Source organism: Arachis ipaensis, chromosome B8, assembly GCF_059453495.1.
Source record: "Arachis ipaensis isolate K30076 ecotype BB chromosome B8, ASM5945349v1, whole genome shotgun sequence".
NCBI classification, from domain to species: Eukaryota; Viridiplantae; Streptophyta; class Magnoliopsida; order Fabales; family Fabaceae; genus Arachis; species Arachis ipaensis.
The window spans coordinates 20,277,043-20,292,500 of NC_142443.1; the positions used below are offsets into that span (position 1 = coordinate 20,277,043).

Sequence of the window (15,458 nt, forward strand, 5' to 3'; positions counted from 1 at the left end):
ATCATATTATAGATATTTAAACTATTAGATAAAAACAAATGAATAATTTATAAATCTATCACTGCAAATAAAGACTCTAAATATACTAATATTGTTTAATTATTAGCTAAAATCTTTTCCTCGTAATTACTGATATTTGGACTGGTCAAAACAAAGAGTAATCTTAGAAGAAAACAATTAGAGGTAGTATTTTTTAAAAAGAGTCTACACTGTATATATATAAACACCAAAAATCCCTTTCACTTCGTCCCCAAGGAAACAAAGAAAAATGATATTAAAATTAAACACTTAATAAAAATATGATGCTGAGTCGTTACGTTGGTTGAATTCAAAAGGAGATAAGATACAAAATGATTTTAGTTTAATTAGAATGCATGACGATAGAAGATATATATAAAACAATCATTTTAATTTATTGCACGTCATTTTAGTTGACAAATTCGCGTGAAGCTGATAATTAGGTTTCATACACTTGAGGTAGATGGGTACTAATTGAGTACTAAGGAAGATATAAATAGCATATGGTAGTTCAAACTTTCATTTGCACTCCATAAACAAGACTCCATTCCCTTCTTTAATTTCCATCTCCTAAAACATGTGTAAGTTGCTCCATATACCCACCAAGACCACAACTCCACAAGGTACGTTAGTATGAGTAAATTCTTTTAAATGAGCATGAAAATAAAAAGCTAAATGTGAATGGAAAAGTCTAGGGACCAGCAATATTTGTGTTTTGTAGCCAGTACTCAACCATCACAAGAAAAGTGAGTGATTTTTTATTATTGGATGTAATCTCATACCATTAAAAATACTATTAATAACCAATTGATGGTTACAAAATACAAAAATTGATAGCCTCCTAACACTTCTCAATGTGAATTATGTATGTTGGTCCAGAAGTTATTAATAAAATAGACAAAAGGTTAATTATTATTCTATTCTTCAATTTGCATCTTCTAAAATGAAAAAATTAATAAAGTTATAAAATAAAAAATTAATCACTTGATTTTATAATTTTCATAAAATATGTCTCATTATTTTAATTTAAAAATATTAACTTTTTACTTTATTATTTTACCAATTTTTTCACTTTATAAGATCTTGATCCATTATTCGTAATTAATCACTTTTATTTTATGAGTAACCTATTAAATGCGTTAATGGTAGTTAATTTTTTATTTTTTACAATTAGAAAATGCTGAGAGAAAATGCCGAGGAGTCAATACCTTCTTAACTGTAAAAAAGTAGAAAATTAATTAATAATGTTCACTCAAATACAAGAAAAAAAAGGAAAAGAAAGAGTCACTTAACATTTCCCAAGAAGTAAATTGCTCTGGTTTCACATACAGGTGATATTAACAAAGATAGTGAAGAAGAAAATATGGAAGGTTTTAGCATGTTGCTACTGTACCTTTCTCTCGTGAACAATGCAGCAGTCTCTATTGCAAGAGACACTATTGATAGAGTACAATTTCTGAGCGATAATGGTGAGACCATAGTTTCAGCTGATGAAACCTTTGCACTAGGGTTTTTTAGCCCTGGAACTTCTAAGAATCGGTATGTCGGAATTTGGTATAACAAAGTTCCAAAACAGAGTATAGTATGGGTTGCCAACAGAAACAAGCCCTTAACTAACTTATCGGGGGTCCTGAAGGTCATGGACAACGGAATCTTAGTTCTTCTTGATCGTAACAACAATAATGTCACCATCTGGTCCTCTAATACAACTTCATCAGCAACACAGGATCCAATTGCAAAGCTTTTGAATTCAGGAAATCTTGTAGTGCGTGAGAGAAGCAATGGTGATGATGAGTCCAAAGGTTTTTTGTGGCAGAGTTATGACTATCCATCCGATACAATGCTACCTGGACAAAAGCTAGGGAGAAATTTGGTTACTGGTCTAAACCGGTACCTAAGATCATGGAACAACTCTAACGATCCATCTTACGGTAGATATAGTTTACAACTTGATATAGATGGATGTCCACAGCTTATGATCCGAGACGGCGCAACCAAAAGCATTCGCATCGGATCATGGAACGGCGTTCAATTTAGCGGACAAGCAGCGGTGGCTAAAAAAACCTCCATAGTTAAATATAACTATGTTTCCAACGAGGAAGAAGAATATGCTACTTATGAGCTTATCAACTGTGAACCAACTATATGCCTTCAGATCTCACCCTCTTCTACTCACACCTTACACTCCTCTATATAGAATTAATTAGGCAGTTATTTCTTCCTGTTAAGTAACTGCTTGTTGTTGTATTTATGCCAAGTAGGATAGTTAGTTAGTGACATTCACTCTATATATATAGTTAAACCTGTAACATTTGTAATTGAGATTCACTAATCAAGTTTTCACTCTCTGCAATTCACATCAAGAATTCAGAGCTCAGAAACTCTCTTCCCTTGTTCTTGAATGTTCAGTGTTCATCCCTTATTGCTCATAGCTCGAACCGCTTTTCACATGGTGCGGTGAGCGTGGAGTAAGGTTGAAGAACTTGAACTGTTGGTGAAGAGTTAGTGAATCCATACCTCATCGATCTCTAATCGATCTCTTCCTCCTTTTCAATCACGGTGATTTTTTTCTCTTCTTGATTCGATTTGATCGATCTCTTTCTCCTTTTCAATCAAGGTGATTCTTTCTCTTCTTGATTCGATTTGATCATCTATTCGATTTCTGGCACTCAAAATCTTGATCAAGAACTCCTCTCTCCTTTCAATTCTCGATCAATGGCTAATCGTCCACCAAATCCGGTTCCCGATGCGACAATTTCCGGAATCGATCTTCAAACCCTAGCGAGTCTGGTTAGTCAACAAATCAATCAGACTCAATCACCAAGAACTCATGCCTCTTCAATCGTAGATCCGACAAGTCCCTATTATCTGCATCCAGGTGAGAGTCCTGGTTCACCGCTAATCTCCATGGTTTTAGGCTCAAACAACTATCACAGTTGGGAGAGGGCCATGCTGCATGCACTAAGCTCAAAGAACAAGATCAAGTTTGTGAATGGAAGCATCAGTAAACCAGAACCAACAGATCCTTTGTTTGAAGTGTGGGAACGATGCAACGACTACGTCATCTCCTGGATCACCCTCTCACTTAGTCCCGACATAGCACAAAGCGTGATGTGGCACAATGTCGCTTCAGATCTGTGGAAAGATTTGAAACACAGATATTTTCAGGGAGATATATTCAAGGTAGCAGGATTGGAAGAAGAAATGTTCACTCTGAGGCAAGGTGATTTGAACATGACCGACTACTTCACTAGGCTGAAAAGTATTTGGGAAGAGCTGGAGAACTTTAGGCCCCTACCTAACTGCATACATTGCAAGAACGGGAATTGTACGTGTGGAACTGTTATGAGAGGATACAGAGATGAGACCTATATCGTTCGCTTTCTCAGAGGCTTGAACGAACAATATGCGATAGTGAGGTCACAAATAATGCTGATGCAACCTTTACCAAGCATTGAACAAGCTTTTTCACTGCTTTTGCAACAAGAAAGACAGTTCCAATGTGGTGAACCCCTCACTGAAAATAAAATCTTGATGAACAGCGCTGCTCCATATCAACCCTCAACACAAGGAGGAAGGGGCCGAGGCAGGGGAGGAAGAACTGCTGGCAGAGGAAGAGGACGAACAAAAGTCTGTACCTATTGTGGGAAAACTGGCCATCTAATCGACACATGCTACAAGAAGCATGGTTTACCTCCTCACCTCAGACAAGAAAGCAGTGCAATCAACAATGCTATCACTGATGACGAGAATTTTGCAAGAATCGGTGATGACCAGCTAGTAGAGGACAGTAGTGCAGAACTGGAATTCACAAGGGAACAGAAGCATGCCTTGCTAGCTCTCTTGAAACAGCCGTCTTTGGATACACACAAGCCTCAACATGCCATAAACCAAATTGTCACATTACCCTCTCATCAAGGTATTGCTCATACCATGTCTGTTTCAACCTTTAAACCTAGCTCCTGGGTGATTGACTCAGGAGCGAGCGATCATGTAGCATACTGTTTAGAGTCCTTTCACTCATTACATAAAATAGAACCCATACTTGTTAGGATGCCAGATGGAACCAATACCGTTACTTCAATAGTTGGGACTATAATTTTCTCCAAAAATTTTTTTCTCACAAAGGTCTTGTACATTCCAAGTTTCAAGTTTAATCTCATATCAGTTTCCAAAACCACTAACTTGCTCAAATGTGAATTTGTCTTTGATGAAAACTGTTGCAAGATCCAGGACTGCCTTTCCTCGAAGATGATTGGTGTAGCTGAGCAAAGGAAGGGGCTTTATGCATTTGAAGACCTAAAACCTGTAAGGAACTTTCAACTAAGACCAGCAATTGCAGCAGCATTCTTCACACCACAAACACAACATCTTAGCAATAGTAATAAGCTACATGACAATAAGAATAGAAGTACCTCAAACTTATGGCATCTTAGACTAGGTCACTTACCAAATGACAGAATTCTTGTATTGTAACAAAATTACAATTTCATCAATAAATCTGATCTTTGTACCAGTCCTTGTGAATCTTGTCATTATGCTAAGCAAAAGCGTTTTCCATTTCCAATAAGCATGTCTATGTCAGAAGAAATATTTGATTTAGTACACATAGACATATGGGGACCAATTAATATTAATTCCACTGCTGGACACAAATACTTTCTTACAATAGTGGAAGATAAAAGTAGATTTTATTGGCTATTTTTCATGAAACATGAATCTGAAGCTGCCACACTGTTCAAAAATTTTATTCAGTTAGTTCAAACTCAGTTTAACAAAGCTGTTAAACAGGTTAGATCAGACAATGGAGCTGAGTTCAAACTAACTAAATTCTATGCAGAAATGGGTATTATACACCAAAACACATGTGTTGAAATCCCTCAACAAAATGGCATAGTTGAGAGGAAACACTAACACATTTTGGCAGTAACCCAAGCAATTATGTTTCATGCAAACTTACCAAAGAAACTATGGCATTATGCTACCGCTCATGCCATATATATCATCAATAGAATTCCCAGCAATATTTTGAAAAATAAATCCCCTTATGAAATTCTTCACAAAAAACTACCTGACATACACAATTTCAAGGTCTTTGGATGTTTAGCATTTGCTGCAACCATTCATGCTAATAGAAAAAAGCTCGACCCAAGAGCTAGAAAATGCATTTTCTTAGGCTACAAACAAGGAGTAAAAGGGTACATTTTATATGATCTATATTCCAAAGAAATTTTTCTCTCAAGAGATGTAGTTTTTTTATGAGAACACTTTACCTTTGTGCAATACATAGAATTCAGAACTCTCCCAAAAGTGCCATGCATCATCAACTCAATTATCAGACCCTCTTCTTTTTGACACCACTCCTTTCAATACACCATCAACACACTCTGCATCTTATTATCACAGCATCACAAATCCAGACATAGCACCACAAGGCCAAGTGGCCAATTCACCACAAATCAGTGCACCAAACACACCATACAATTAACAGGATACTGCTGCACCTCACATTCCTCATAATGCTGGCCCGATTGTTGAAAGACCTCACAGAGAAAGAAAACGCCCCTCCTACCTAAAAGATTATCATTGTTTTCTAACTACTAGCTCAACTACACCACCAACTTCAAGTAGGTACCCTCTTTCTCATGTTCTGTCCTATCATGGTCTATCCAAAAATAAAAGAAAATTCTCCATTGCCTTGATCACCAACACAGATCCCAAAACTTATGAGGAGGCTGTGATGTATCCCTGTTGGCAAGAAGCTATCAAATCAGAACTTGCTGCTCTTGATGAAAACCAAACCTGGTCACTCACTACTTTACCAGCTGGCAAGCATGCAATTGGATGCAAATGGGTTTTTAAGACCAAGCTTAAGGCTGATGGAAGTGTTGAAAGATGCAAAGCCCAACTGGTAGCAAAGGGTTTCACCCAAATTCCAGGGCAAGACTATTCCGACACCTTTAGTCCCGTAGTGAAAATGAACACTTTGAGGATTCTTCTAGCCGTTGCAGCTGCCAAAGACTGGTTCGTCCACCAGTTGGATGTGAACACAGCTTTTCTACATGGAAATCTTGAAGAGGAAGTCTACATGAAACCACCCCCTGGCTTGAATGTGTCCAATCCGAAGCTGATATGCAAATTAGAGAAGTCACTTTATGGCTTAAAGCAAGCCAGCAGACAGTGGAACTCAAAATTAGCTCACACCTTTATCAAATTTGGCTACACTCAGTCAAAACATGATTACAGTTTGTTCACAAAGGTTGCTGGTTCTGGATTCACAGTTGTGATAGTCTATGTCGATGACTTGGTGCTTGCGGAAAACTGCATCAAAGAAATCACAGCTTTGAAGCAACATCTTCATGACCTCTTCAAAATTAAAGATATTGGAGAATTGAAGTTCTTTCTCGGTTTTGAGTTTGCTCGAAGCAAGAGAGGAATAGCAATGTATCAAAGAAAATATTGCCTAGATTTACTGGAAGAATATGGGATGCTTGGATCCAAGAATTGTTCAACTCCTATGGGTTACACTTCTCATCTCTCTAAAGATTCTGGAGACCCAATGCCAAATGCTAGTGAATATAGAAGACTGCTAGGAAGACTCTTATACCTAACCAATACAAGACCCAAAATTAGCTTTGCCGTTGGAAAGCTAAGTCAGTTTCTTGATTGCCCCACTAATAAACACTTCCAAGCCGCTCTAAGAGTCCTGAAGTATCTGAAATCAGCTCCTGCCCAGGGCCTTTTATTCAAAACCGAATCAGACTTACAGCTCACCGGCTTCTCAGACAGTGACTGGGCCACCTGTCCTGACACGAGGAGGTCCATATCTGGTTATTATTTTTTTCTGGGCACTACGTTGATCACATGGAAGAGCAAGAAACAGGTTACCGTTGCTCGCTCTTCCGCTGAAGCCGAGTATAGAGCCTTGGCTGCCTCAACATGTGAAGCTCAATGGATCATCTTCATCCTTCAGGATCTCATCGTTCTAATCCTCAAACCAGCAGCTATCTACTGTGATAGTCAGTCCGCATTGCACATTGCGGCGAATCCGGTGTTTCACGAACGTACCAAACACATAGAAGCTGACTGCCATATAGTGCGCGACAAGGCTCAAACACAAGTTATCAAGCTCCTTCCCATCTCTACATTACACTAAACTGCAGATATCTTCACTAAAGTCCTCTCCCCTGCACCTTTCTCCTCCTGTCACTCCAAGCTTGGCTTATGTGATCTTCATAAGCCCAACCTTGAGGGGGGTGTGAACCAACTATATGCCTTCAGATCTCACCCTCTTCTACTCACACCTTACACTCCTCTATATAGAATTAATTAGGCAGTTATCTCTTCCTGTTAAGTAACTGCTTGTTGTTGTATTTATGCCAAGTAGGATAGTTAGTTAGTGACATTCACTCTATATATATAGCTGAACCTGTAACATTTGTAATTGAGATTCACTAATCAAATTTTCACTCTCTGCAATTCACATCAAGAATTCAGAGTTCAGAAGCTCTCTTCCCTTGTTCTTGAATGTTCAGTGTTCATCCCTTATTGCTCATAGCTCGAACCGCTTTTCACATCAACAGTGTAGCTCCTCATAAATTGGTGTTAGAAACCGATGGAATCTGCCGTCGGGCAACATGGAGCAATGAGGAATCATCTTGGATCACCATTTCAAAAAAGCCTGGAGATTCTTGCGACTACCACGCAACGTGTGGGTCTTATTCTCGTTGTAATAGCAATAGTAACCCTATGTGCGATTGCTTGGATGGATTTATACCAAGTAACGAGCAAGATTCGTATAGCGATTGTGTTAGGAGAACTTCGTTGAATTGCCATGGAGATGGGTTTTTGAAGCATTCGGACTTGAAAATACCAGACACGGAAAAATCATGGTGTAATAGAAGCATTAGCCTTGAAGATTGTCGGGGTTTGTGTTTGAACAATTGTTCTTGTACGGCTTATGCAGCTTTAGATATAAGTAAAGGGGAGAATGGGTGTTTGCTATGGTTTGGAAATCTTAATGATATGGAAGAGTTGACTCCGTCTCTCCAAAATATCTATATAAGAATGGCTGCTTCGGAATATATATATATATATGCCTGTGTGTTTTTATCATCTTATAACTTTTTAACTTCTCTTTCAACAACACATTTTTTAGAAACTATTCAAGAAAGTAAATCGCGCAAGTCCAGAATCCAGAAGAAAAAGACTATCATCATAAGTTGTGTACTGTCGTTCGGAGTTTTGGCCTTATTCGTGATCTCTATTCTCATTTATAAATGGACGTTGCAGAAAAAAGGTAAGTACTATTAGATTATGGAAAAGTCTAGGAGCAGCAACTTTTATGTTTTCTGGCCAGCACTTAACTATCAAAATAAAAGTGAGTGATCTCTCACTATTAGATATAATCTCACACTATTAAAAACACTATTAATAGTCAATTGATAATTACAAAACACCAAAATTATTACCCCTAGTATATATTCCTCCTAGATTATTATTACTGTGTCTTCTTGGAAATGTTATATACTATATTTATCCAAAATAAATATTGTGACTTTTATCTTCGATTTTGGTTTGCCTGTATGAATGTGTGACTTTATATTTATATATACTAGCGGCTCGTGCCTATTCAGCCGCTTTTCTATTTTTTTTAAGAAATTAATTTTTTCTGTTAATATATTATTCACTCTTTAAATTTATTGAATAAATATTTTTTATATTATTTTAATATTGACGTGATCTTATTTATATCATATTTTTTTACCATAAAATTACTATAAAAAACTTTTAAAATGTTAAATTATAAAAGCACACAATAAATAGGTAAGAAAAAATATAGTTCAAAAAATAATGATAATAATATTATCCTGATTTAAAAAGAGTATATATAAACCAAAATACATGTTAATTATTTATAAAAGATAATTTTGCTTAAATGTCATGGATTTTTATATTTGTCTTTATTTTTTAAGTGGTATATTAAAATATGAATTTGAACCTGAATAGGCCTTTATTTCTCTATAAATAGTGAAAAAACTAAAGAAATGAGAATGCTTATTTTTTTCATTTTTAAATATCAAACTATAAGAATAATTAATAAACAAAATAGGAGAATATAGTAATTAATGATAACTGCTTCGGTTATTTTGGGTTATAGTGATTAGGGGTGAGCACGGGTAGCGGGTACTCAATTACCTGTCCAAACCTGAACCGAACCAATTAAATTGGTTCTGAAACCAATGGGTAATCGGGTCCAACCCGAACCAAACCGATTACTTTTGTTAGTGATTGGTTCGGGTATCGATTTTGGGGGTACGGAACCCGAACCAACCCGCGACCCGATCATATATTAATTAAATAAAAAAAATAAAAATATATGACTTTTCTATTAGATAATGATTATTCATTATTAATATGTTTGGATTTTAATGAGTTTAGTTTTAATGTATTTGGTGTTTAACATGTTTGGATTATTTCTATTGATGTTACATGTTTATTGTATTTGTTGAATTTTTAAGATAAAAATTTGGTTTTTTTATGAATTTCAAAGTCATCGGGTACCCAATTACCCAAACCGAACCAATCCATTTTTAATCGGTTTGGTTTGGTTCGGATACATGTACAAAAAAATATAAATCCGAACCAAACCGAACCAATTACATTTTGATCGGTTCGGTTCTATTTTACTATAAACTCGAACCAAACCGACCCGTGCTCACCCCTAATAGTGATAGTGATAGAAGTAAAATAAAAAAAATAATTGGACACCAAACTCTTATATCTCTTTTAATTTATCAGGTAACTAATGAAATAAAATATTACTATTTACAGTATAAATTAAATTAAAAAATATTTAATCGGTAACATTATAGTAGAAAAAAATAGTTATTATGACAAAATTAAAATAATCATACAATAGCACTAGCACTGTTTCAATTCAATCATGTGGAAAAAAAATCGAATCTAAGTATTAAATAAAATAAACTAAAATATTATTTGCACTATAAATTAAATAAAAAATACTAATACTTTTAGAATTTAAAAAATTATATTTTTAAAAATAAATAAATAAATATTTTATAAAACAGCTACTATTATATGTGAGAGTAATTGTATATAGTTTACATGACTCATTTCAAAATTTTAGTATTCAAATTTAAGTTTTAATATTATCTTTTATGATAGAACTTCTCCCGTTACGTTACATAAAGAAACCACATGCACGTGAACGACCACTCATATTCTCTATCGTATTTCAGTAACCTCTTCTTATTTTCATCTCTATCTTATTTCAGTAACAGTTATAGAAAAATCATGTGTAACCTCTTCTTTAATTTTTTACTCTATTAATTTATTTTTTAATTTGTTTTATTTTTTTACTTCTATTTCTAATTCAAGATGCACTTCTCTGTATGGAATAATTATTATTAGAATAAAAAATAGTATTATGACAGAAATTAAAAAAATAGTAAATAAAAATTAATAGAAAAAATAGTTATTATGATAAAAATCAAAGTTGTCAATCATACCATGGGACTATTTCAGTTCAACCATGTCGAAAAGAATAAAAAAAAATTCGAATCTAAATTTATTAGATATTAAATAAAATAAAATTACATAAAATGTTATTATTTACCGTATAAATTAAATAAAAAATTACTAATATTTTTAAATAAATATTTTATATAACAACTGCCATACAAAACTCACTGAATAGTAAAAAAGAGTTGAACATTAAACTCCTATATCCCTTTATATATTGTTATTTTGTTATAGTATAAATAATAGTTTTGAAATTATCTAAATATTTTAATATAAATTATTTAATATTGTCAGAACTAAAAAAATTAAGAAATAAAATTAATATTTCCTCTAAGCATGATTATTTTTAAAATTATAAATACACAATAAAAAATTAGAGTACATTAAAATGTTACTATAATAAAAAATAATTCAAAAGATAAAATTAACAAACTAATGAAATATATATACACAATTAACCAATGTTGTCATCATTCAGTATATTATTTAGACTAATTCTAATACTTGAATATCTAAAAAAATAGATTATTAATATATAAATAATATTTTTTGAATTATCTAAATATTTTAATATAAATAATTTAATATTGTCTAGACCAGAAAAAAATTAAGAAATAAGATTAATATTTCTTCTAAGAATAATTTTCATCAAAATTATAAATTTATAATAAAAATCTAGAATATATTAAAATAGTACCATAATAAAAAAATTTAAATATAAAATTAATAGTGTAAATTTTTTAAGTAAACAATTATCAAGCATAATATGCTGTATTATAGATATATGTAACATATTATATTAGAAATAATTAAAAGTTTACTAATTATGAATTAAAGCTTTTAGAAAATGATAATTTATACCCACTAATATTATTATTGTTCCATCTATTATTTGGACTTGGACCAATTCTACACTTATTTTCAGTATGTGAATGTTTAAAAAGTAAATATATTATTGATATGAGATTAATGTATTTTTAAATTTTACCAAAAATAAAGTAATTTCTTATATAAATCATAGCTACTAAGAGTAAAAAAAAATATAATAGTAATAATCAAAACATAGATCTAAACGAAAAAATTATTATTTATAATTTATAATTAATTTAGATAGAGTATCAAGTAAAATATTGAAGGGCGATAATTCTGGACATGTGTCTATTTCTGTTTGTGATATTTTAAAAAAAAAGATAAATTGGATTAAAAATAAATTAAATAAAAAAATTTTATCTGTATTCAATAATATTAATAAGAGATGAAATGAGAAGAGAGAAACGCATTAGAGGTGAAAGATAATGAATAAAAGTTATGTCAAAGTGGCCAAGTAGTGGAGAAGTTAATAGAAAGGATAATACTAGAAAGAAATATTGGACACCAAACCCATGTATTGCCATTATATATAACTAGCGGCTCAACAGGCACTAACGTGCCTCTTCAGCCGCTTTTCTATTGTTTTTAAGAAATTAATTTATTTTTTTGTTAACATATTATTCACTCTTTAAATTTATTAGATAAATATGTTTTTATTTTAATGTTGACGTGATTTTATTTATATCATATTTTATTAAAATTAAAATTATTATAAACCAAAATATAATTCAAAAAATAATGATAATAACATTATTCTAATTCAAAAAGAGTATATATAAACTAAAATACATGTTAGTTATTTACAAAAAATAATTTTTACTAACATGTCATGGATATTCATATTTGTCTTTATCTTTTTTAAGTGGTAGACCAAAATATGAATCTAAATATGAAGAGGTCTTCATTTTTTTATAAATAGTGAAAAAATAGAATAAATGATAATGCTTATTTTTTTCGTTTTTAAATATCAAAATATAAGAATAATTAATAAACAAAATAGGAGAGTATAAAATTGTGTATCTAGACAAAACTCTTCGTAATTCATCATACATCTTCTTATCAATAACTTTTTTAGTCTTGAAAAACTGTCAGATTTATTGACCATAAAAATAAATATATAAGCGTTTCAAAATTATTAAATTAAAAATTATGTGTAACAAAATCAAAATACAAATTTAAAAACATTATTTACAAATTAACTATTTATAAACGTTATTAAGTTTAATTATTTATTTTTAATTAGTATTTAATTTGAAATCGAGATAAAAATTTATATTCAAAACACACTCTATCTTCATGCATAATTTCAATTGTTAAAAAATATTTTATTTTTCTTTTTAATTTTATATTTAATTTTATTAAATTTTCAGAATTATTAATTTAGATTTTTATTATATCCCTTACAATATCAAACACTATTCTTTCTCTCGCTATTATTCTCTATACAAATACATGTCATTGTCTCATCGCCATTATTATTATTATATTACCTTGTTCTCCTTTCTCGTTTTTTTCTTCTCTTTTCATTTTCTCTTCACCCGAATTAATTATTACCAAGTATTATTATCGCAAGTTCGCAGCTTTTAATCTTGTCTATCACTTTGATTTATAATCATCTATTCTGTTAACTTTTATGAGTTGTTGAAGTTTGCTAAAAAAACGTAAGACATAAAGCATTTAAATTTTTTACCCAAATTATCAAATTAATTTTTAGAATGTATAAAATTTATAAATTTAAATTAAATAAGATATTAAACAAATTTATTATGTTGTTATTATGCATAAAAAAATTAAAATAAAAATTTAGAAACATTATTTACAAATTAACTATTTATAAATGTTATTAAGTTTAATTATTTATTTTTAATAGTATTTAATTTGAAGTCGAAATAAAAATTTATATTCAAATGACTCTTTATCTTCATGTATAATTTCAATTGATAAAAGATATTTTATTTTTCTTTTTTAATTTTATATTTAATTTTTTAAATTTTCTTTAATTTCATTATTTTTTAAAATTATTAATTTATAACTTTTATTATATCCCCTTACTATATCAAACATTATTCTTTGTCTAATTATTATTATTCTTTATACACATATCTGTCATTGTCTAGTCACGGTTATTATATCACTATATTCTTTCTAGTTTTTTCTTCTCCTTCCACCTTCTCTTCACTCACCGTAATCAATTTTCACTAAGTATTTATATGTTACATATTATAGAAGTCAAAATAAATTATATTTTTGTAATATAATTCATTTATTTTAGTTTAATTTAAAAATAAATATTCATGTACTCAAATTTTAAATATAATATTTTGTATAATTAATAATTTAAAAATTAAAAAAATATTATCCTATATGAAGTAATTTAGAAAAGAAAAAAAAACAAATTTAACAAAATATTAGACTTTTCAATTCATCATTGATAGGTACAGACATACTTAAAAGAATAAAAAATACATATGAGATGAAAAAAATAATTCTTCCTTGGTAAGAGAAAAGATAGAACATTATCTTTGTACATGAAAGATTGGGGACAAATTAAAAAGGTAAAAGAATGATGAAAATATTAATTGGGTAAGTAAATTAAAGAGAAAAAAAAATATAGGTGAAAGTTATACGTGAATGTAGTAACTGCAGTAAAACTAAATGAAATTTATAACGATGGATGTGATGAAATCGATAGTGTTAAAGGTAAAAAAATAAGAGTAGCAAGAGAAATATAACAAAGTGTATTAAGAAGTAAAAAAAAAAAACAGTAGAATAGATAAAATTATAAAAAAAAATAAAAAAATATATTTTTTATGATTACAAAAAAAATTCTAATAGAATAATTAGAATGAGACTAAACTGCTGGATAGACCATCAGAGTACAGTACTCACAGACATACTCAAAATAACACTATACAAAGTACAAACAAAGACTAACATAAAATTAAACAAAATATAATTTAAATGAACAGAATATAATAGGATCTATAAAAAAAACTATTTATCACTACTGGTTAAACACTTGTTGGCTTCTATTTTTTTTTCATTTCATATATAGCCACAAAAAAATAAAAAAATAAAAAAGAGAGATTGTGGGGGTAAAGAATTGAATAGAAGTTATGCGTGAGTTTTTGTAACTGTTAGTAAAATATGGTAGAAAAATAAATAAGTGTAAAATATTTTTGAATTATGTTAGTAGGGTTAAAATAGGAAATAGAAAATTGAACACCAAACCCCATGTTTTGGCATTATATATTGTTATAGATAATTAGCGTGCCTGTTCAACCGCTTTTCTATTGTTTTTAAAAAATTAATTTTATTTTTTGTTAATATATTATTTACTTTTTAAATTTATTATATAAGTATTTTTTTATTTTAATATTGACGTGATCTTATTTATATCATATTTTGTTGAAACTAAAATTACTATAAAACACTTTAAAATGTTAAATTATAAAACCACACAATAAAGAGGTAATATAAAATGGTCATAGTTTAAGGTTTTAGGTAATATATAAAGTGAAATATTAGATAGAGTAAATTTTTATTCTCAACTATTCTAAAATATACAAAAAGTATTTTCAGAATGATAATGCTTCTATTGTATTTCTTTAAAAGTTTTGAATGTCGTCTATTAATTTATCTTTATTTTTTGTATTTATATGTTAACATTTCACATTAGGAATTTATTACATATTTAATATTATTAAATTAATATATTTTTTAATAATAAATAATGTTATGTGTCTCATGATTATTATCATTAAAGTAGCATTTTTTTATAATTGATATTTAAGATAGTTATTCAATAAAAATTGATTCAGTAACCCATATAAATATGTAAAGCGTTATCTATGTTTTTAATTTTAGAATTTGAAAATTATTTATCCAATCATTGTTTATAATATTTAATATAATATTTAGATTTTTTATAAAATTATGACCCATTTTACCGTGATCAAATTTTGGCATTTGTTAAATTTTTAAATGGACAATAATTTTATAGTAAGAAGGATTAATTTTTATTT

The 15,458-nt window shown here is 30.1% G+C and overlaps 2 protein-coding genes across 2 annotated transcripts; both read left to right on the forward strand.

Moving 5' to 3' along the window:
* The first annotated feature begins 555 nt into the window (after positions 1-555).
* LOC110265777 (G-type lectin S-receptor-like serine/threonine-protein kinase At4g27290) lies at positions 556-2,451 on the forward strand. Its single transcript, XM_021109026.2, has 2 exons — positions 556-641; positions 1,350-2,451. Exons 1-2 carry the CDS (start codon positions 596-598, stop codon positions 2,213-2,215), a joined length of 912 nt encoding a protein of 303 aa, XP_020964685.1. The 5' UTR covers positions 556-595; the 3' UTR covers positions 2,216-2,451.
* Positions 2,452-2,733: 282 nt separating this feature from the next.
* On the forward strand, positions 2,734-4,494 carry LOC110265252 (uncharacterized). The gene has a single exon (XM_021108156.2). It carries the CDS (start codon positions 2,734-2,736, stop codon positions 4,492-4,494), a length of 1,761 nt encoding a protein of 586 aa, XP_020963815.2.
* The last annotated feature ends 10,964 nt before the right edge of the window (positions 4,495-15,458 follow it).